General features: G+C 40.7%; 2 protein-coding genes and 1 long non-coding RNA gene across 6 annotated transcripts in view; all 3 read left to right on the top strand.

The window, feature by feature from the left end:
* entrep2 (endosomal transmembrane epsin interactor 2) overlaps nt 1–3,329 on the top strand; it is a 107,733-nt gene extending 104,404 nt beyond the window's left edge. Inside the window, exon 12 of the mRNA XM_088993229.1 lies at nt 440–3,329. Coding sequence (XP_088849355.1) covers nt 440–637 — 198 coding nt within the window. The 3' untranslated portion in view covers nt 638–3,329. The remainder of the gene's footprint in view (nt 1–439) is intronic.
* Nucleotides 3,330–4,076: 747 nt separating this feature from the next.
* golm2 (golgi membrane protein 2) lies at nt 4,077–23,630 on the top strand. Of its 4 annotated transcripts, none has more exons than XM_088991988.1 (10): nt 4,077–5,127; nt 13,286–13,340; nt 13,461–13,563; nt 14,708–14,798; nt 14,919–15,042; nt 17,386–17,469; nt 18,232–18,510; nt 19,770–19,895; nt 21,647–21,814; nt 23,035–23,630. In XM_088991988.1, exons 1-10 carry the CDS (start codon nt 4,801–4,803, stop codon nt 23,109–23,111), a joined length of 1,434 nt encoding a protein of 477 aa, XP_088848114.1. In that variant the 5' UTR covers nt 4,077–4,800; the 3' UTR covers nt 23,112–23,630. The 4 variants fall into 4 exon arrangements, with proteins under 4 accessions (XP_088848114.1, XP_088848113.1, XP_088848116.1 ...); XM_088991987.1 differs by having other exon boundaries at nt 4,078–5,127; nt 19,764–19,895; XM_088991990.1 differs by lacking the exon at nt 21,647–21,814 and having other exon boundaries at nt 4,078–5,127.
* On the top strand, nt 7,268–9,921 carry LOC148900363 (uncharacterized). The gene is made up of 2 exons (XR_016114593.1): nt 7,268–9,486; nt 9,568–9,921. It is a non-coding gene; the product is annotated as an uncharacterized LOC148900363 (long non-coding RNA).
* Nucleotides 23,631–23,794: the final 164 nt, after the last annotated feature.

The raw sequence follows: 23,794 nt of genomic DNA, 5'->3' as shown, positions 1-23,794 counted from the left end.
ACACCATTCATTGGGGGTGCACCTTATACTCCGGTGCGCCTTATACACCGGAAAATATGGTACAGTTCCTGCTAAAAGTGTTGCAATGATAAAGTCAATCCCTCTGTTTTGTGGAAATAACAGCTGTAATTATTATATTTTGTATTATATTAATATTTTGGGTGTGGCCCGGCTGTCCAGTGGTTAGTTAGCGCGTCGACCTCACACTGCAGAGGTCTTGGGTTCAATCCCCACTCCGGCCTCCCTGTATGGAGTTTGCATTTTCTCCCCGTGCCTGCGTGGCTTTACTCTGGGTACTCCGGTTTCCTTCCACATTTCAAAAACATGAGTGGCAAGTTCATGAAATTGTCCCTCTGCATGACTGTGAGCACGGATGGTTGTTCGGCTGTGTGTGCCCTGTGGCAATGACATTGATACCCATGTTTCTGTTGGTACATAGGTGATGACTCAACGCATCAGTGGCAGTCCCAGGAAACGTTGCCAAGATGATCTTCACCTCCAAAGCTGCGGTGCTTTGAGTTCTTCTCCTTCCATGCGCCGTCCCAAAAATCTCTCTCAAACAATCAGCACCTGTTCCAATCCCCTGGATTCGCCATCCTTTGAACAAAGCCTTGAGTGCAGGGAAACTATTCTCTGACCGCCATCTTCACAATGACCTGGGTCTAAACTACGAGGGCATTCCAAAGTGCTCATGTTGCACCTTTGTTGTGCAGGAATTCATAAGCATTCTGGCATTGTGAGTCCTGGTTTGCACAGTCTGACTGTGGCATAAGAAAAGGGGAAGAGGCTCAAAGTATATCTTCTGGAGCCCCAAGAGAGTGTGCGCAGTCATTGGCAGAAATAGTAGCAAACTCAGACTGAGCCTGCCTGTCTGTAGTGGCTTTTTTTCTCATCAGAAAACAGAATGGTTCTCCCTCAGGGGATTTTTTTACACTGAGTTTCAGCACAATGAAACAAATTGCTGCTAAAATGAGATCTGTCATTCAGACAAAAACACGATATTGTGTTCCATTCTTGGTATTTTTCTTGTCTTTGTAAATATGAGTAATTCAACTGCGAACTGGAGAGAATGGGCTTTACCGGCCAATGTTTGACAATTTTGTGGAATTATTTCTGATAGGGTGGTAAATATTTTGTGGTGCCACTGGTTCAAGAACATGACAAACATTTTAACTTACCTCATTGTGTTATACAGTAAAGTCTCGTTATATCGATATCGGATATATCGATAGTCCCGGTTATATCGATACTATTTCTATGCACGCACGGAGAAAATTACATGCAAACAGGGTCGGATATATCGATAGTCCCGGTTATAGCGATATTTTTTCGGACTCCCTTGAATATCGATATAACGAGACTTTACTGTATTTCTTATCAGTGTTACAATAAAACCTAAGTTTGTATCTTTTGATTTGTGTTGTTATTCCAATAAAAGTTGTCATTTACTGTATACTACATATGGACAAAATATGACAAATATTTATTGTTATTATCTTGATAATCTGTTTTTGAGCCATTTATGTTACATTGTTCCCCTTTGCTAAGTCTCCAACCATAACCCTGCTACATCGCAGACTTTTTTGTGGAATGCATCCACTGTATACTTGTCTGACATGGAGATCCGTTTTTTTTTTATGTTGATATAAATACAGTACCGTACAAAATTAGGTTTACAGTATTTTCCGGCGTTTAAGCCACAGCAGAGTATAACGCGCACCCACAATAAATGGTGTCTTTTCAAACTTTTTCTATATACAAGGCGCACCGGACTATAAGGTGCACCTTCAATGAATGAAAAACGTTTTCAAAATATAACATATAAATATACAAAGGTTTTACAAGTATAAGTTGCTACAGTAGAGCAGAGCTGGGGTTACACACGACTTCTTCTACAGGGGGAAATTGAGTTGGTGGATGCTGACAGTCGTTGCAAGACCTGTTGTGGCTCAATATTACTTCACATATAAGGCGCGCCTATTTGTAAGACGTAGGGTCATCTTTGTAAGAAAATCAAGAATTTATAAAATACGGTACTTTTTTCCAGACAATGGTCTGACAAAGGTTGAAGTGACATCCAAAACTATCGGATATTTTCTCTTCAAAAAAGAACATTTTCTATTGAGTATACTATTACTGTATATATATATATATATATATATATTCTCGGGAGTTAGAAAAAAAATGTCGATATAACCGTACTGTCGATATATCCGTCCTGCGCCGAACTGCATTCACAAAAGCCGCCAAAAGAGGGCATCCAAGCGCCTTATAAGAAACGGAGCTGGCCATGAGCTCGCCATTTTGTGCCTCTTTTTTTTGGGGGTGAAAGATGTTCCCCCAATGTTGCCTCAAAATGGCACATATAATTCTTTAATCGATTGCAAACATGTATGCTTTCCTCTTCAGAACTACAGTGTATTTGAATCATATTCATAACTGGATGTGTAACAAGAAAGCATATTATCCGAATCTGAAGCCATTGTTTGGATTCACAAGCAATGCAAGACGTCTTGGCGTGAAGTCATTTTTATGGGTGTTTTGCATTTGAATAAAAAGTGACATCGGTTGTCCTTTAATACACAGCATGGAATGTACAGTAATTTTCAAAATCATCACGCTTCAGCAGAGAAAACAAGAAACATTGTTGCAAAAAACGATTGCATTCATATGCAGTACAGTGGGCATGTACATAACACAACAGGGAAACTGCAATGCTTACATTTTACTGTATTATGTATGCAATTTAAAAAAGTCATCAATCTTCTGCTTCCCATTTTTACCTTTTAACACAAACACTTCAATATCGTCTGCTACACACGAGCAAGCGTCTGAAAATGAAAATGGCTCTGCTACACGGGAGCTGGTCACGTAACAAACTCACGTGACCAAGTCACGTGACCAAGTCGACCAATGGCGCGACCGATACAGATTTCGATAATGGTGGTACTGTATAGAAACCCCTAAGCAAATGTCGATTATTCTTAAATATCTTTTGTATCGATATAAACATAGCAAAATAGCCGGCGGGAGATGAAAAAGAGCACCGTAGTAACCGGATTATCGTAAAAACCACGAATCGTACTAAACGGAACTACAGTAAAGTCTCGTTATATCGATATCGGATATATCGATAGTCCCGGTTATATCGATACTATTTCTATGCGCGCACGGAGAAAATTACATGCAAACAGGGTCGGATATATCGATAGTCCCGGTTATATCGATATTTTTTCGGACTCCCTTGAATATCGATATAACGAGACTTTACTGTAATTACAGTAAAGTCTCGTTATATCGATATCGTTTATATAGCTAGTACTGCTTATTACGACATTATTTTCATTTCCCGTGCACATTTCTAGTCTTTTTATGTATAAGTAGTTCCGTTTAGTACGATGTCACATAATAAGCAGTATTATCAATATAAACGATATCGATATAACGAGACTTTACTATATATATATATATATATATATATATATATATATATGCAATGTGTATGTGGGACTGTCGCGGCTTGGAATTGAAGCAGATTTTTGTGGGACAGGAGATGTGAGACCATCTATTCGTCAATGGATGCTACAGCTGCATGTTTGCTTTCAACTTTCAGCTTGTAGTTGACGAGCACATTCCACCATGAAGCGACGCTTTGATCCTCTCCTCTTTCATCTGGAACTGCTTCGTGTAACAAAGAGGGTACAGAAAGTGCTTAAGTATGAATGACTCTGTGTCTTTGTGTTGTCATGTAATTTGTTATTTAGGTTTTTTTTTCTTTTTACTTCACGATGGTGCCGCGAGAGTGGCTGCCTTTCCAGCAGCCCCTGCATTTTGTTTTTCCACTTTCATTCCTTTCATAACTTTGCTGCTGTGAAATGTAAATTTCTCCACTGCGAGACTAATAAAGGCAAATCCAAATCCAATTGCAAAATGTTATTGTACAGTAATTTGAAGTGATACGGAACAATCTCGGTTTGAGTGATTCTCCGCAAACAAACCCCATGCCACGTAACACACAAATCACAAATCAGAACTTTTATTTTGAAGAAAACCCGCTATAGCTTGAAATAGCGTTGAGTCCTTTCTGGTTAACTTGACTCTGAACAGAAATCGGACGTTGCAAGACGCGGCTGTGAATCAAAGCGCGTATTCTGAAGGTTTGCGAGAGTTTACCCGTTTCCATCGGCTCGGGCTGAAATTAATCTCACGCTGAATGTTGCAGGAAATAGCAGATTGCGTTCGCATTTCCACTCATTGTTTATGGCTAATGAAGGGCTGTCTGGAGTCGGACTGCGGTAGTGTTTTGGGGGCTATCCTTAATTCGCAATTGAAGACAGTCAACACCCTTGTTTAATTGTTGCAGCGACCCCCTGAAGTAAGTGTGATCGCGATGGAGGGTTCTCCCAAATTGAAGTGAAAGAACTAAGCGCTAACGCTACATAGCTTGAGTTAGCTGTATCACTTGCGCGTCCTCGCGCCTCTGCCACGGAGCTGTGCGGAGATCCACTTCCACGTAACGTCTACTGTGTAGTGTTACACTGTGCCAGCTGGGCTAGGCCACGTCCTTCTTGGACTGACATTGGGCGGACTTTGGGGGAAGATGTCCACTATGCGGAAGGAGTACGACGGGGAATAAAACGTGAGAGATGTGACAATCGTTTATCGTTCATGATCTGCGTGCGGGTTTTGTGTTTCTGAGCGGTTGCCGCATACACAAGGCATGTCACGTACACCGGGGAAATACTCTCTTTGAGCTTCAAGGATAAAAGCTGAAGTGACAGTTTTAATTTCTTTTCGGACATGATTGGTTTCGGCGCAAACCGACGCGGAGGCCGACTCCCTTCCTTCATCTTCATCTTCCTCATGGCGATCATCGCCATCCTGGCGTTCAACTACTGGACCGTGTCCAACAAGCACGGTCGCTTGCTGGATGAGTTTGTCGAGATGCAGTCCCGAGTCAAGCGCACGGACGCGGCGAGGAGCCGCCTGGAGAAACGCAACTCTGAGCTCATGGCGCAGGTGGACACGCACAGGAAGCAGCTGGACAAGAAGGATGGAGACTACAGCGTCATGGAGAGCAAACTGCAGGCCCGAGATGCGCTCCTCAAAAAGTGCACCGACGAAAAGGTACTTAGTGCCATGTGCTCCTTTTCATTTCGCAGATCTTCCACTGCAGCAATTTGTTTGCTACATTATTTGGCCATGCTTATCATTGGTATTGGCCCCCTTCCAAATGCTGTCTCTAAACAGAAGGTTTCACTGTTAAGAGTTTTCAGTCACCATGTGCCGACCAAGTTGATGCTGTAAAACAAAACTTGTGCTGATTTTATGAATAATTAACATGCATTTCCCGGAGTTAAAATGTGAGCTTGTGGTTCAATATGATGCATTTTTACATTTTTCAAAGTCTCACACTTCAAAAAGTTGCATAATTTTGCCCATTGTCATGACATAGGCTGTTTATTTCCCACTCAACATTTACCCCCACATGATGGATAAACTATATCCCATCAATGTCATTTAATATTTTTCAGTTTCGTGGCAGTGTTTGCAATTTTGTGCAAGATTTATACCTTTCGTCAGATATAGCGGGACAGTAGGTAACATTTTATTTTTAATATCACTGTACCCTTGGGAGTACAAAAGCATATACCTGTACTCCTTTTGAATGCTTGAGACTTTATTTTTTACAGATTTTTCAGACAGCCTGTGTGGTTAATCAAATGATTAACCTTATGTTGTTTCCAGTACATCATAAATTCACCCTTCAGAGGTAAACCTACACTAAACCCATTTTAACATTTTCCACCCCCACCCCATGCCAGCAGTTGAATAGACAAACAGACATGTACTTCCTTGTTAGTATTGTGCCAAGTCTGTTCAAGGTTGCGACACTTCTGACTGAGCCATACATGTCGTGTTTGTAAGACCGCATAGCATATCATAATCTCCCTTGACAGTTTTCATATGATTTGGTCACATTTCCTTAGTGGTGTAATAAATTATACTTGACACCATAGTGTCAAAGTCAAGGCCTGGGGACAGAATCTGGCCCACCACATTATTGTATTCGGCCCGCAAATATGTCATAATCCTTGCTAAAGTCCAAAACAAAAAAATGTGATTGTCTCATGTAAACCACAATAACATTGATTATATTTGACTTCAGATTTTAAAGCGAGTTATGCATTAATTTTTTGTGCATTCTGTATGTAATATCTGGAGGAGATGAAACATTCTAAAGCTTTCCCCAAATTCATAACGGCCCTCGAGAGGAAACCGTAACTACAACCCGCGTCAAAAACGAGTTTGACACCCGTGCTTTACATACACTTGGTCTGCTGAAATAGTTTATATGTATGCCTTTTTCATGATGGTGAGGCTCTGCTTTATGGACTTTAAGACATTCTGAATATAGCCACAAATGCAAACATTGAGTTTACCCATTTATCATGTGTTTAAATGTCTGTAATGAGGTCTTATTAAAAACACCCCAAAGGATCACTTGTGACAGTATACTGTTCACTTTTGTTCTGGAGCCCCATTAAAATACATTTGTTCTCAGTGTGCTGCCCAGCCTTAAGGTACCCTCCATTGTGAGGTTTGTCAAGGGTTGGACAATTTTGTGTTGTCATAATGACTGGGTCCGGTGGAGAGCTACTGTGCCCTTTATGACATGAATAGTTCCCTTTATTACTTATGTACTTGTTGTGTTCCTTTAGTTATTAGGGGCCACAAGTGGTTATTATGGGGCATTTAGTCAACTGCTTCATTATTGCTTACTACTGGAAACAAGTGGTGAATGCCTGCTCTTGCCTCTTGTGATAAAGAGTGATCATTGCATTACTGGCATCAATATTAACAGGTAGTCAGTCCCAAGTCATTTTTCACTCGCATGCATGTTTAAGGCTATTGTCGTCTGTTGTGATGCCTGTTTGTCCTAGCCAGTCCTTTGCATCTCATGCATCTTGGGCTGTTATCACCATTGAATAGTCCATTATTCTATTGATTATTCCATAAATGAATCAGATAAAATGTATTTTTTATTAATATGCAAACCCCTCCAATGTGAATTGAAGCTCATGAATTGAGGCACATCGTATCCCTTCACCTACAAAAAGCACAGATTTAAGACTTGAGACCACTAAATTGGACGTCCACCAAGTCCTAGGCAGGATGAGTGTGCTTACTCTGTAGTTGCAATATAACCTCTGGGTCACATTTCTTAAAAGAGCGACCACCGCTTCGGTCTGCACATCCATAGATCCTGTCCATTTGACGTTACAGAGCCGTATCAATCAGCAGAAGCTTTGGGGAGGCTTGTCGGGGGGCTTTAATATGTCTAAACCTGCTCTGTGCTTCCCACTGTGGTCAACTTGAGAATTGAAGGGAGTCCGAACCCTCTCAAGAGGGCCGGCACCAGAGCCAAAGCTATGTGTGGAGATAAGTCTGACTATGTCTGGTCAGAAGTTCTCTGCACATTAGCTTGTGCTCATACCCTACCACAAGGATAACATTTCATGTCCCGAGATTCTGCAGCCTGCCATTGGAACACCACAGCACTTCCCTTGCCCCGCCCCAGTCCATCCCTTACCCCAACCAACATGTGTTTGAGTGCATGGGAAAGGGAACCTCCATTTTCAGAATCTGAAATGATTAATTTAAGACAATTAATTACCTGAGATCCTTATAATTTGTGTTTTTCTTCAACGATTGGGCCATTTCTTCACACGGTTGTTCACAAAGGGTTGAATGTCGAACTGTCCTTGATTGTGACTATCTGGCTGTTTGGGGATGCTGATGTATATATTTTTTGGATTGGATAGAGTGGGTGATCGTGTCAGGGATTTGAATGTAGAGTAAGCTGCCGTCAAAGGAGAGAAGGAGGTTATTGTTTATTTTAAGGAGGGCGCTTTCATTGCTGTGTAGTATGCACAATCCACATTGAAATTGTTCGAAGTGTTATTTATTGCCGAGGTTGTACATTGTATGATTTGGACAGGGGGAGTTTGGAGATGGGTTGGAAGTATCTCATGCTATACAGGTTGAGTCTGAGTTTTTTGATGATGTGGGTTACAGTATCCAGTTTCAGTGACGAGAGGGATGGCGATAACGTTGAAGGAGTTGACAATGTTGGTGGCAAGGTGAAAGATGGTGGGAAAACAGTGTTTGGTGAAACAAGATGGGATGGGATCCAGTATGGAGGTGGATGATTTCATTGTATAGATAATTTCAATGAATTCAACAGTGTAGATAGATGTGAATTTTGAGAAGGGCGAAATCATAAGAGAGCCAGAGGTAGGAAAGAAGGGAAGGGGTCAGTGCCATTGTTAATGAACTGGAGATAATGTTGATTTTGGGTTAAAAGAAGAAGACAAATGAATTGCATTTGTCAATGGTAAAAAAGTTTGAAATGCCGCGAGGCGTGAGATATTTTTTGACTGTGTAGAGTCGGTGTGGATAAGGTTGGAGTAGTAGGAGGAGTGGTTGAGTGAAAAGTAGTCCAGGTGTTCCTTGCAGGTTTCGGTGATGATAAGGAAGTCCAGGCTATTTTCAATTATGGATTTGTGTAAGGTAAGTGATTTGTCATCAAATGAGTGTTAATGAGAGCCAGTTCGAGTATATTTGAATATATGGGAGGCAGTCCTCGATGCCTCCCATACACTGGTGGTGTGGTCAGAGATTTGGATTTGGCATTCTGAAATATTTTCTTTCATTGTTGTAAGGATGCAGGGGTCTGTCTGTGATGATAGCTTAAATGGGGCAGATGGCAGCAGGAGGGGACAGTGACATCTGGCGCCTGTAGGGGGATGGGCAGTGACTTGGTAGAGTAGAGGAAAAGGAAGCTGCAGGTGTGTGATTTGTAAATACAAAAAAGTCTCGTAATATCGATATCGGTTATATCGATAGTACCGCTTATTACGATACTATTTTCATTTCCCTTGCACATTTCTATTCTTTTTATGTATAATTAGTACCGTTTAGTATGATACCCGGTTATTACAATAATCCGGTTATTACGGTGCTCCTTTTCATCCCCCGTCGGCCATTTTTGTTGTTTATATCGATATATTTGTCGCGCCATTGGTCGACTTGGTCACGTGTCTTGGTTACGTGAGCCGCCATCGGTCGCGCCATTGGTCGACTCGGTCACGTGAGCCGCCATCGGTCGCGCTATTGGTCGATTTGGCCGTGTGACTTTGTCACGTGACACGCCATCGGTCGCACCATTGGTCAACTTGGTCACGTGTCTTCGTTACGTGACCAGCTCTCGCGGGCAGACGCCATTTTCAGACAGCAGCTCGTGTGTATCAGACGGCAGCTGTGTGTCTTCAACATATACGGACAACATATACAACGCTGACGAAACTGGTTTATTTTACAAGCTGCAGCCAGAGAAATCCTACATCTACAAGGATGAGGATTGCCGCGGGGGTAAACGTTCAAAAGAAAGACTTACAATCATGCCGTGCGCTAACATGACGGGTACCGATAAATTACAACTTACATATTGTTATCGGGAAATCAAAAAAAAACAAGGTGCCGACATTGCATCGTATGTTGCAGTCGACAAAGACATTGCGACATTCCCAAGCTCATCAGATGCGGATATCGCAGCAGAGGTCAAAGCCAAGATTCCCGTGATGATGATAATGACGATGAAGAAGAACCGACTGAATGCACACCTTTTGCAACATCGACAAAAGCGTTGTTTATATTAAAATATAAAAATGGGAAGCAGAAGAAGATTGATGACTTTTTTAAATAGCATACATACGTACTAATTGCAGTGTTATGTACATGTACTGTTATATGAATGCAAGCGTTTTTTGCAACAATGTTTGTTGTTTTGTCTGCTGAAGCGTGATGATTTTGAAAATGACTGTACATTCCATACTGTGCATTAAAGGTTAACCAACATCACTTTTTGTGTTTCTTGACTGACATCAGAAAAAGGTTTTATAGCATCTACAATACCCAAAACACGCAGTATAATAAAACACCAATAAAAATGACTTCAAGTCACGGCAAGACGTCTTGCATTGCTGGAGAATCCAAATAATGGCTTCAGATTCGGAGAATATGCTTTCTTGTTACACATCATTCATGGATATGATTCAAATACAGAAGAGAGAGTAAAGCATACATGTTTGCAATCGATTAAATATTTACTGTATAATGTATCCTATGGAGCCTGGGGGCCCTCTACTGGCGGCTTCAGGATGCAACACGGTTCTCAGACAAAAAGCTGTTGTTACGTCACAGCTGCGCGCCGGCATTCTATTCAGGCACTCTCGAACTGTCACGTAAGTTATGTAAACGTTTTGGTTTTTCATTCATGTACAGTATTTAATTGTGTTGCATCCAGATATCTTTATTGCTTGTAACAATCACTGTTTTTCATATGATTGTACATGCTGGCGTTCGTGGAACTTGACGATTTAGCATTGGTTGGTTGCATTTTTGAAAGGAAATAGTCATTAAAAAGTGTAAAGACGTTTTTATTTTATGCACAACTTTATTTTTCACTTCACTACTGTACAAAAAAAAACATGTTAGATACGCAATCCATGAACCCAATGATGAAATTACATGCCATAACAAAGATTCTCCATTTACGCCCCCCCCCCCGGCCCCCAGGATCGGATATATCGATAGTCTGGTTATAACGATATTTTTCCGACTCCCGGGAATATCGATATAACGAGACTTTACTGTAGTGAACATATGGAGTTATGAACAGCATGCTGGATATTTGCTGCCAGTTTTCTGCTGCCCAGCTTATAGGGGTGCAACTCATCCATCTTGAAGAAGGATGGAAGGCCCCCCCAAATAAATTACAATTTTCAATGAAGCCCATCTCTATGCATCCTGCAGGCGGTTTGGAACCGGGTGAGCTAAAAACGCTGCCAAAAATCTCCCATGCCGCGGTACGAAGAGAGTCGGCCACTAATGAAGATGCTTTTCCTGGTGGATTTAAGATATTATATAATAGTGGCCTAGATTGACGAACAAATAATTACTTGTCATGAAAAAAAATATTTTCAGACCAATAAAGTGAAATTGGTCAACTTCCTGCAGTAACCCTTTGATCCATGGCACACGCTACAGCTACAGCACCCTGGTTAGGAATCACTGTCTGATATAATTCATTTGACCACTTTTTGACCAGTTAGTTAGGATGACTGCCAAATTTGGAAAAAAAACTAACTCCAACCACTTGCAGTAATATAGTAAGCAATCGACCAGTGGTTCTTAATCTTGTTGGAGACACCGAATGTTGGATTAAATGTTGTTCTTCTGGTTCAGTTCTTCATTTGTGTAGTCTAACTATTAAATCAGCAGGAAGCATGGTGATATACAAAAAAGAATATTTATTTATCAGGCAGCTAGAGAATGTTTTAAAGCCAAAGAGAGGGAGACGAGCGGTTGGCAGCGCGCGTCCCAAACAGATATAGACAACAGGAGTGATGTCACTTTGGAAAGGACCTATCATCTGCTAGATACAATCATGAATATTATTAGACTGAAACATGATAACTTAAGGTTTGTATACTAATTAAGTACATAAGCTGAATACATGTATACTAACTAAAATATACAAATAACTAAACTACATACATATATGGATTTACCAACTGATAATAAATAGAAATTAATAACATGGGATGTTTTTAGGATGTTTAGTTTCATATGATCATTCACCGAACCCTTCTTTAATAAAAAATAAAATATGATTTTATTTTTTTTACTGTACATGTAAATCCATGTTTTACATCTTCGTCCAACCACTCTTTTTTTTTTTTTTTTTTTTTGCCCGAGGTAGTTAGCATGGATTAAAATATTAAGGAGTCTAACTCAGACGCATATACAGCCCTCTTCAAGCGGTCTGTTCGGGAGGTACCACTCTACTCCATAAAACAGCGACCTTAAAGTGGACCAGTGGGAAATATCAGAGCAGGACGCTTTCAATGACTGTGTCCACTAACTGTGACTAGACTGAGGGGTGACACGACTCACCAAACCCCTAGGGTTCGATCGAACCCAGTTTAAGAACCATTGCAATAGACCAGGGGTCAGGAACCTTTTTGACTAAGAGAGCCATAAAAGTAAAATATTTAGAAATGTTTTTCAGTGAGAGCCACATGCACGTGCGCACATACAAACACTCACGTGCGCGCGCACACGCACACACACACACACACACACACACACACGCGCGCGTGGCCACTTTTCAACAAAATATCAGAATGTATGTCTGTGATAGTACTCACCGTTAACATGAATGGTTTTCCGTTCCTCGTGATTGGTAAAAATCCAGGCAAACGATCGGAATGAAATTCAATTTGGCGGTCCAGAGGCAAAGTTACTGCTAGCTAGGCTGCACACGGCTCATAAGCTTCCACACTTGCTATCTGCAATCTACTTCTCGCAGAAGTATGTTGATGCTAACGTTAACATGGGGCTTGTTAAAATGTCACTGACATTCGACTGTTTCATCGATGGTATTGTTTCATTGCAAATTAGAATCTGAACATTTTCTCTCCTCTAATGCTCCGGTGCATTCACCTTGAAGTGCACTAGTTGGGGTCATTTAAAGGGGCGTTTACCTGTTTCAACATGACGGCCTCTATCATCCAATCAAAATGGCGCTTTTCGCCAACTGCAGCCCCAACGGGAAATGAACGGCGAAAAAAAACGACAATATGTGTTTAGTTTTATCGGCGAGCCATATGCAATCATCAAAAGAGCCATACATGCCTCGCGAGCCATAGGTTCCCGACCCCTGCAATAGACCAAATGCTTCTAGAGCTGTGCGGGGAGGGGTCCATAGGGGGCAAGAGAATGAGGGGAAATTTCACTGTCCTGCATCGTTCATTGGCCTCGTGTGAGTGAAAAAAAGATACGAAAAAAAAAATCAATCTAACCACCAAACCGTTTTATGATGCCATAGATATGGGATACAAAGCACTTTACAGACCATTTCACACAAAACAATAATAAAACAACATAAAACAGTGACAATAATACAACTCTAAGGTAATGTCTCAGTGTACGTGCCTTTTGGATAATCACTTTATTTATTGAAAAAGGATTGGCTTGTCATTGTCAAGGGTTGAGACAATCCTTTCTTGATCTCCAGATGGGACATTTGAGCTTTGTCAACTAGGCAATGCATCACAGACATAAGATTAGTTTTTAAAAATGGATAATAACGTAAGAGGAAATGTGTTTTAGAGTACAATGGCCTTTCTTTAAGTTTAGTTTTTGTTTGTCTGTCTAGGTTAAAATGCAAGGTGATTTCTCAGCTCAAATGACAGAAATCCAAAGGCTGAAAGGTAAGTCTAGCAAATGGCACAACCATACGTATACAATAGAAGACCCGAATATCCTGATTATGCCAGGTACCAGATACTATGAATTAATAACTTAAATGTATTGTATTCCTGTGTGGATAGAGCAACTGAATGATTTGAAGCAGGAATTTATGAAACAGGAAGATCAGCTCAGAGACGCAAAAAAGAATAGAACCACCTTGGAGAAAAAGCTGGAATATGAAAGGTATGACAATGACCTCTGATGTGTTTTTCTTCTCTGAACTCGCAGTTTTTTGAAACAATTTGTAATACATATTTTCTTCTTTTCCATTCGGCTTTTCACTTCAGGGGTCGCCACAGCAGTGTCCTCCATCTAACCCGGTTTTGTGCATCCTCTTCTCTCACACCAACTACCTTCATGTCCTCTTTGACAACATCCATAAACCTCCTCTTTGGTCTTCCTCTCAGTCTCCTGCCTGGCAGTTCAAGGCTCAGCATCCTTCTCCTGATGTCGTCTCTCTCTCTCCCCTCTGGACATGTCCAAGCCATCTCAGTCTGGCCTCTCTGACTTTCTCTTCAAAGCCTCTAATATGAGTTGTCCCTCTGATATACTCCTTCCTGATCCGATCCAACCTGGTCACTCCTACAGAAAACCTCAACATCTTCATCTCTGCTACCTCCGGCTCAGCTTCCTGCCTTTTCTTCAGTGGCACTGTCTCCAGTCCAAACATCATGGCTGGTCTCACTACCGTTTTACACACCTTTCCTTTTATCCTAGCTGAAACCCTTCTATCACACATCACACCTGACATTTTTCTCCGCCCGTTCCCTGCCTGCCTGGACACGCTTCTTCACCTCTTTTCCACACTCTATTGCTCTGGACAATTGACCCCAAGTCCTTAAAATCCTCCACCTTCTTTATCTCTTCTCCCTGTTGCATCACTCTTGTACTTGGATCCCTCTCATTCACACACATATATTCTGTCTTCCTCTGACTGATCTTCATTCCTCTCCGTTCCAGGGCATACCTCCACCTCTCTAGTTTCTCCCCCACCTGTGCCCCGCTCTCGCTGTAGATCACAATGTCATATGCAAACATCATGGTCCAAGGAGATTTTTCTCTAACATCGTCTGTAAGCCTGTCCATCACCATAGCGAAAAATAATTTGTAATGCACATATAGAAAGTGAAAAGCAATGATGCCATGAAGCAGTGTTTAGATTCCTCCAATGTCCCCACTATAATGTGAAATGATTGTGAATTTCATATCATGAAGCAGCTTTCTCATTTATAAACCACCCTAATCCGTTTGAAGTTTTATTAATTGCTGTTATTTTGAGTCATGTGTAATCCTTGATTGACACTTGCATGTAATATGTATTTCCCAGTTTACAGTGCGGGCAACAGATTGCACAGCTAAAAATTGAGTATGAAGAATCAAAGAAGACTCTAGAAGAGGAAGTTGTAAAGCTAAGACGGGTTAGTATTTGCTCATTAATCTGCTTTTTGTGTGCAGTGTAATGCATTTGTTTGTATTGTTTGTTAAATCTTGTTTAAATCATAATGTCCAATTATGTCTGTCTTCTGGCAACTTTTTAGAATGCACTTGACAGCCAAAAGGGTGCCATGGCTGGAAGACATGCTGAGGGAGGTCTGGGTCTGGCTCTGGTTGAAGAGCGCCATACTGTGGCAACTCACAGACGCGACAGTCCAGATTTAAAAGGTACACGCTGCTGATAATCATGCGTAAAAACTATACACTAGACTACAACCAGTCAAAATGTATTAATAATTTAAGATAAGATAAGATTTTTCTGCACCATCTTTGTTGTATGAAGCAGTTCTACATTAAAAAGAAGAGGATCAAAGTGTCCTTGGAAGTCATGGTGAAAATGTGCACATGTCTGTTACAAGCTAAATTTTGAAAGCTGTAGCATTTTGAAGTCTGTAGCATCCATTGACAGGAAGAGATTATCTCATCTCCTGTCTCACATAATCCGCTTCAATTCGAAATCACGACTCACAGTTCTATGTACGCACCGGTGCCCTGCGCTGACGCTCCTTTCTTCTTGCCATCGGCTCCTCAAGCCATGTAACCTTCCAGCCACAGACCAACAGCACCAAACTCTCCGCTGAACAAAGCGGAGCTGTGAAATGTGATACAAGCGCAAAAAGACACAAGCGCCCCTGAGTTTTCCAACAATGACAATCAAATGGCACTCGCATTCCTTCGAATTAAAAACAGTGCTGGTATACCCATGATGCCGAAAAATAGCAACTGCCAAGCACAGTCTCCTCCTTGATGAATGTCGTGGCCAAAAAATTGTGAAAAACAATACACATCCGGTCTACACGACCCAACAACAACACAAAGAAACAAAACAAACAAAAAACAAACATAAAAAACACCCACAAAAAAAAGCAAGGCTCATGAGACCACTTGTCGACGGCTGCCTACTCAAATGCCATCTTGGACTTCAACTGGACTACTTTCCTTTGTGCTTGTCATGATATTGCTCGCGTATGTCCAAACATTTTGCTGGGTATTAGCAGTGTCTGAAACTCATGACAAAAAGTTAGTGGACACCCAGGCAGACAACTCTGAAAAGTTGCCAGCCCGGCCATAAAGTTGCCTGCCCGATTTTTCACAACTTAAAACACATGAAGACGTCTAATCGCCCCAAAAAAAATAAAAACATTGAGGCGAAGTATAAATGTTTTTTAATTAAGGAAGTACCAACCAAATGCTCCCTTGCCTAATTTATGGTAAATATCCCTTGCTGAAGATTTTGCTCCAGTTGTCGTTTGTCGTCATGGTGCACAATGCAACGTTTGCGTTGTGTTGTCTGCTCAAAGCTAATCAGCGTGTAATCAGAAGCCTGCTTCGGACTACACCCTGACTGAAAAGTGTACTTCAGAGTTTTGAAAGCCGCTGAGAAAGAGGAGTCCGCGTGGCTCGTAGCGTTTTGTTTGAGGCTTTTGCTTTATTGAATAAAACAAACGTTTGATTTGAAAAAAAATACTTTTTTTCTTGAAGAAGTTGTCGGCCATCCGGCCCGACGTAGAAGTTGCACGCCCCGGGCCACCGGGCAGATGCTATTTCACACACTTGTATTAGTCATTTATGTGCTGTAGAATCCATTTCATGGTATAGGTCAAGTCAGCTTTATTACCAAATAGGCATATACAGTGAGACCTCAACTTACGAACTTAATTGGTTCCCAGACAGAGTGTGTAAGGCGAAAAGTGTGTATCTAAAAAAAAATTCCCATAGGAAACCATTAAAATGGCAATAATCCGTTCCCGGGTTTCCATAAAATATACTTTTCAACTAAATAAGTCTTAAATCTACACACAACATACCTTATTCTATGTATAATAAATGTGCTATTATATTGTAATGAAAGAAATACACTGCATTGTATCATACAGTCACTTTATTTACATTTGTGATGGTCATTGTGTGATGGCTTGATGGAATGGCGTTGGAGGTTGACGGTCAAAGGGAATTGCTGTTTGGAAAGAGAGGCGCATTACATGAGGACTGTAATTAAAGAAATAAACTGTGCTGTAAAATAAAATTTTATTTCCCATTTTGATGATCATTGATGGCTTATGGAAGGACCTTCCATAAGGACTGTTGGTAACTTAACCTCTGGTGCTGTTCGGTCGTGTGCTTCCGCCGAAGATCACTCGGCCAGCCGTGGTGGATGTGTATTATGAAAATAGTGCTTATTATAAGGTTTAATTTTCATAAATTTGACGTTTGTAAGACAAAAAGTTTGTAAGTTGAGGTGTTTGTAAGTTGAGGTCTCACTGTACAACATACAGCACAGACGAAATGTCTTTCCTTTCAACTATAGTGCAAACGTGTGCATCGAAAACGTACATAGCTAAAAATAGCAAAACCAGCTTTTCAGATCAAAGTGCTACAACTATTTGTGTTTGTAAAAAATTGACTGGAGTTGAAATTGGCCTCACGTCCCATGTTTTGCTTATGCTGTCTCAAATGTCGAGTTTATTGTCTTTACTGACACAAACTGGCATTTTCTGTTTTCATTGACAGATGTAATGGGAAAGCCAGGCAGTGACGCTGGCATGCCTGGTATTGAAGACAGCGAGGTGGGAAAACTCGATGAAGTGCAATTTGGTAAGGAATTGAGTACAGTGAACCCTCGTTTATCGCGGGAGATACGTTCCAAAAATAGCCCCCAATAGGCTAAGTTCCGCGAAGTACAATGTAGTCAGCTTTTGTATTTATTATTTTATTTTTTACACAAAAACTGTACATACTGCAGAATGAAACAAAAAAATAAAACCTCTTTATTAATAGTTTAAAGAACGGTGTTGTAAAACAATATTTTGCTGCTGCGCCTATTCGTCCTGACTCCGCTGCGCCGTAACGTCTATCTACTGAAGGAGTCTTTCTTCGAGAGAAGAACATTGTTATAGATAGTTGTTGGCACTCTCTTTTTTAGCAAGATTTTTATAAACCGACATGGCCCGATTTCTAGTCGCAGAATATGCTCCATGATCTGTTCAAAGCCAATGTGTTTGATTTCATTCTGCTTTGTTTGCAGTGTTGTTTCTTTTACTGTTTGTTTGCACATTTGCATACCATTAATAAAAAATAAATTTAAAAAAAAATATGAAAGTTTTTTTTTTCCTGAAAAAATATCTGCGATGCATTGAAGCCACGATAAGTGAACCGCGAAGTAGCGAGGATCACTGTAGTTGGTTGATCTGTGAAGATATTCTCGAAAATAAATATCAATCCAAAAAAAAGACAGAACACTGAGTATATTTTTCGGATTATCTTGCCTGTACAGTGTTGTTATGCACTTCAAAACGTCAATTTTATGTCTAAAATGTATAATCTTTTGTTCAATTTTATTTCTGTCTTTTTCAACAGAATTGAAGAAGCCGGCCATCACTCTGAAGCGTAACGAAGCCCCTGATGTGGTTCTGGGAGCTGGTGCTGGACCGGGAGTTGGGGCAGCTGATGGCCCAGGGGCACAAGGCTTATCACTTGACCAACCCCGGCTCCAGCAAGACAGAGGGGAAGACCAGGCAGCTGTGATTGCTGCCCCAGGTGTCATCAACCTAGCAGACAAACCAATAATATTTGAAGAAGACAATAAGTCAGATATCAAGGCAGATGAACTGGGTGAACAGCAAAAACAACTTCGAGGTAACGTTTGCACTGCAACCATTCTCTGGGCCACGCCCTTGCGCCACTTAAGCATTTTGATAGCCGCTAGCGCAACTTTGTAACTCCACTGCGCCAGCATCAGCGCAAGTCCATTACGATTAGTACATGATCTGCTACATGATCTGCGCATCATATGTTATACTGCTATTAAAATAGCGAAAGAAACAAATTTAGTTAAACAGCAATTTAAAGTATTCGCTTTCCTTAATAGGTTTTAACTTTCGTCGCCTGCCATCTTGCCTTACTGATATCAAGCCATAATCACCATGGATTTAATTTGGCGCGTTCCAAAGTCGTGGTAGATGCTATCTCAGGCTTTTCCGTGATCTGCCGGAAGCTGCCGGAAGGGCTAATTGAATATTCATTTATCCATGGTGCATTGCATTATTTACGTCGAACATGGCGGATGTTTGCAATATGTTATGTGTTAGAACAGGAATAAAACTCCAAAAAACATTAAAAACAAGCAGCAAACAAACATTCTACTACTACACCATTGTATTTTGTTTTTCTACTTTCATTCCTTTCCTAATTTTGCTGCTGTGAGACTAATAAAGGCAAATCCAATCCAATCCAACCATTTCATTAAAATTTAGTGGCTAATGGGAATGATTTCAGAGCTGTTGCATCATATTGGAAATTTTCAAAGCAAAGGAATTTGTTTAAGTAGACACTAGTAAGAAATATTGTCCTGAGTTGGTTGTCTTTGTCTTTTCTGTAATACTGAATCAAAATCAAAATAGCACAGGATTGATTGTGTAGTAATGAAAGAAATTTGAAAATGTTTGTTTATTTTAGGTATGAATACATTCTTTGACTTGAATTAAATTTGTTGGTTGATATACTAGATAGTATAGATTTTACTCAAATAATGATTTTTCATTTGCAATTTAGAAATACCATGCTCCAATGAATGTATTATGGTTGATTTTCGACGGTTTTGTATACTTTTGTGTACCGTATACTTTCGACTGTTTTGTATACTTTGTATACTAACAGCAATCTAGTTAAGTGGGGCCCCATCAATTTTAGAATTTGACCCCTTGTCCCACTTTTTTTTTTTTTAATTTCCCGGATGCATCCCAGCATTCTACTGTTGGAATACTGTTGGTATTTGGAGGGGGAAAAACATGTATGTGCATGTGTAGGGACACTCTTATTTGTAACGGGTTCGGAGTCATTCCTGCAATCACATAGCCATATGAGGTAAATCTATTTCCTGTCCTTGTCAGCACCAGATGTTAAAGGTGCAGGTGAACGCTTGAAGGGGATTCCATTGCCTGCCAACCCTGCCCAAGTACCCAACCCCATCCAACCACACCACAAAGAACAAGTTCCAGCTGGGGCACTCCGTCATCACCAAAGTGAGTATAACCTGAGACATTTCTTAATAAAATAATTGGTTTTGATTGGATGCTCTAAGATAACCTTGCAAGTACAACATGATTATCGGATAATGGTACACCTGTGATGGTTATCTTTGTACACTGCTGGCCTATGTCTGTCAGGTATGTAAATACAAAGATGCCCATTGATGTTTGAATTTCTCTAATACTGGTACTCTATTACGACAGTACAGTACATTTTGATACTTTAGGGGGGGCTCATGTATTTACATTGTCTGTCTTGAGCTGATCACATTAAATAATCACAACATTTATTGCACGTTTATTGTACTCTCGATTTTAACCTGTTGGTTAATTTCCAATTATTTTAAATATTATGTCATGGAAGTTAACATATTCCCAGCGGATATAAACTCATGAGCACAAGGATAAGAGAGAAGAAACCTTTTCATTGTCCATCATCATGATGGATTCATGGATTCAAAGTTCAAGTGAAGATTCTTAGCCCTTCAGCCTTCAGGATCACATTGAGGTTACAGGATTTGAAGATGGGACACATGGCACTTCCTGGAAGATTTTTTTTTGCGCTGCCTGGCTTCTGCTCCGTAACCAGTTTCCTCCTTTCACATTTTGTAAAAGTATTTTCTACTGCCTGTTGTCAGTTTCCTGATAACAACCTTCCCATCGTCTGTTTTTTCCTGCCATTCTTCTGCATCTATCTCTATATTTGCATCCATTTCCCCATGATACACCAGTAAATGCTGTTTAATTAAGGCAGCGTATTGGCAAGAGTATCTCCAAATATTGCCCATCTTGCTAAACTATCCTCTTCTAGTCGTTTCAGTCAGCTAATGAGGGTAGTTTATGGCTTAGATGTGTTTTCGCTGAAAAAATGACTGCTGTCACCTGGCATGTTTAAATCCCCAAGATCCAGAACAAGAATGTCGGACAGAATCACATTTTATCATATACCATATCGTTTGTATTTATCATCTGTAATAGTGGTATTTTGTTCAATCACTAAAAGAAAAAAGCCCTATTGCCTTTGGCTCTGCATTACTTTTCAGGCATGAAATTGTATTGCAAGTAGATGATGATGATTAAGATCTACTTGCATACCTACTGGTATATACTTTAATAAAAGTACTGTATGTCTGAAAAAGGGTGGCACAGCCGATTGGTTAGGGGTGTCAACCTCAGGTCTTGGAGGGCCGCTGTCCTGCATGTTTTCCAAGTCTCCCTGCTGCAACACCCCTGATCCAAAGGGTCATATATTCATCACATCGAGCTGGCGGAAGTGATCATTTGAATCAGGTGTGTTGAAACAGGGAGACTTGGAAGACAAGCAGACAGCTGCCCTCAAAGACCGTAGTTTGATACCTGTGGGTTATGTTGACTAACCTCGTATTAAAGAACAGGGTTCGAATTTCGACTTCAGCCTTTTTGTGTGGAGGTGGCATGTTCTTCCATGGTTCGACACAGCCTTTCAGTGAAAACAAACAAAGTCAAGTAAACATGCCTCATGTTTGATTCGGTAAAGTGAAAATGGTGGACTGTATCAAACAAAAGCAGATCTCAAGTAGAAAAAAAACCTAAATCTCAGTTATGCTTCTTTGATTAGCCACTATTTATCCTTTCATTGCACTTTGTGCTTCATCCCTGAACCCTTCAAGCCTTTACTATGCAATATTTCAACCACTCCTTCTGTCCCTTCATTTGCCTTCATTTCTCTCCCTTCCTGATGAGGCCCCCTTCTCTGCCTCCTGCAGGCCGGTTCTTTGACGAGATCGAGTCCCCAGTAGATCCGCAACATGGCTCTAAGCTAGCGGACTACAATGGGGACGATGGCAATGTGGGTGAGTATGAAGCCGACAAGCAGGCTGAGCTGGCCTACAATGAGGAAGAGGATGGTGATGGTGGGGAGGAAGACGTTCAAGGTGAGCCAGGCAGGGGGCCTGGACTGCTTGTCCAGATGTGTATTCACCATTCCTCACTTGCCCTCCCATACCTTCACCCCACTGCTCTTCTGCTGCCAACCCTCCCTTCCGCATTTTCCCCAGCAGTTTCTACTTAGAGTAGCTCACATTGCCATGAATTTGGTCCTTGAATCCATCATTGGTGCAGAACATTGTGTTTTTGGGCTCAGAGACGAACTGCAATGCATGCAGTCCAGATTGAGTTGACAAAAGGCACAGGAATGATCTCAACACATTTTCCTTGACAGAGGAGAACCAGGATTTGGGAAATGTCCCTGTCCGTGCTTCATTTTTAGCTATCCCACCTGTCTGAACTGACACACGTCGAGCTAAAAATCGCTCAGTTGTGTTTAACAATGTGATGGAGAATAAGAAGTTACCATGTTTAAAAGTGTCGTGCGTGGTTGGCCAACTAAACAATAGGCCCTTAGTCAAAGCCCAGATGGCCACTGTAAATCTGAGTGACACAGACATGGCAAGGTGAACTGTCGGCTTCATCTAGGAGGTCCGGCCTTGCACATAATTTAGGGCTTGGGATACTCCTTTATCACCGAAGTTATTTACGGCTTGAACATCCTCCACAAACGCCAGGTTACAAACTTATCAGTTCATGGAAAAGACAACCAATTAAAATATCTATGTTTTACTGCTTGCAGCTGTTGGTCCTCAGAACGTCCAGAGGCGTGGTATTCTAATCAAGAAAACTATGCTTTACTAATGTATCACTTTAATTTACATATACTCTCAATAAATAGCTTGGCAGAGGGGCGCAGAATTCAGACGTATGTCATTGATGACTGCGTCTCCTGCCGGCAGTGGGGACGATCATTCTGGTTCCGGGTCTCTGTCCACGGTGTCTGACTGTCATATCGCTGACACAATGTCTATGTGGTCTCCATGAAATGTTAACATTCACACCATTTGCATAGTTTGGTGTCATTTAGTTGGGGGGGTGCCGCTTTTTTGGAACCAATGTCTGTGGTTGTTTTCATATAATTTAGATCCATTGTATGTAATTCTCATGCTGACTAATTTGTCAATGGTGAACCATGCTGACTAATTTGACAGTGTTTAACATTCTTTTAATATGAACTCCAACATAATTACACAATTGAAGTGGTCGAGTCCACAAATGCCTACTTCAAACATTTCTAATTACTTTTGCATTTTTTCCCCCCCAGATGATGATGACCGAGACATGCAAGGGGGTCGGGCTGTGGATTATGGAAAGCGACATCAAGCCATCGACATTCTCTGAGGGTGAATTTTGTACAGTAAAGTTCCATCCAAACATCCTGACTTTCTTATTTGGACATCAGAATCATTCAGAATTCACATCTTGACACCTTAGTGTCAGATCACCTCCGCAAACAGATTACAGGTACTACTGATACATTTGAATAATGTTACCTAACAATATATGCCCAAACAATAAACACTGCTTAATCAGTTGATGTGTGAATTGGTCATGGTTAGCCTAGGACAATTTACAGTAATTGGTCTAAATGGTGACAGCTATTTTGCTGTTGGACCGAGTGCCTCTGTTCATAGCGGAATAGTTTAAAATAGCGACTTTGTTTGTTTGTTTGTTTGTTTGTTTTTTGTTTTGCTGTACTCGGATGTTTCTCAAAAATTTGGACAACCACAATTTTTGGACACTTGCAAAAAAGACGTTTGTTTTCAGTTATGACATTTGTTTTCATTTACAGTGATGGAAAAGCATTTGAAATACCAAGGACTTTGCTTACAGTCTATTAAATATGTTTTTGTGAACACACATCAAGTGGTCCTCATTGTCATTTGTAAATAATCTTACTAGTGACTTTTACTCTTGATGGTGACAAGCAAACCGTATTTTAATACTTCGAGCTATGCTGTTATTGCACCTTGAGTGACATGTGAAAGTCTTCATGTTTTTTTCCTGTAATTTAACTACAAGTG

This window comes from Hippocampus bargibanti, linkage group LG03 (assembly GCF_051943395.1).
Source record: "Hippocampus bargibanti isolate YZ-2025 linkage group LG03, ASM5194339v1, whole genome shotgun sequence".
NCBI lineage: Eukaryota > Metazoa > Chordata > Actinopteri > Syngnathiformes > Syngnathidae > Hippocampus > Hippocampus bargibanti.
The sequence above is the reverse complement of the archived record's forward strand: the minus strand, read 5'-3'. Positions and strand labels throughout refer to the sequence as shown.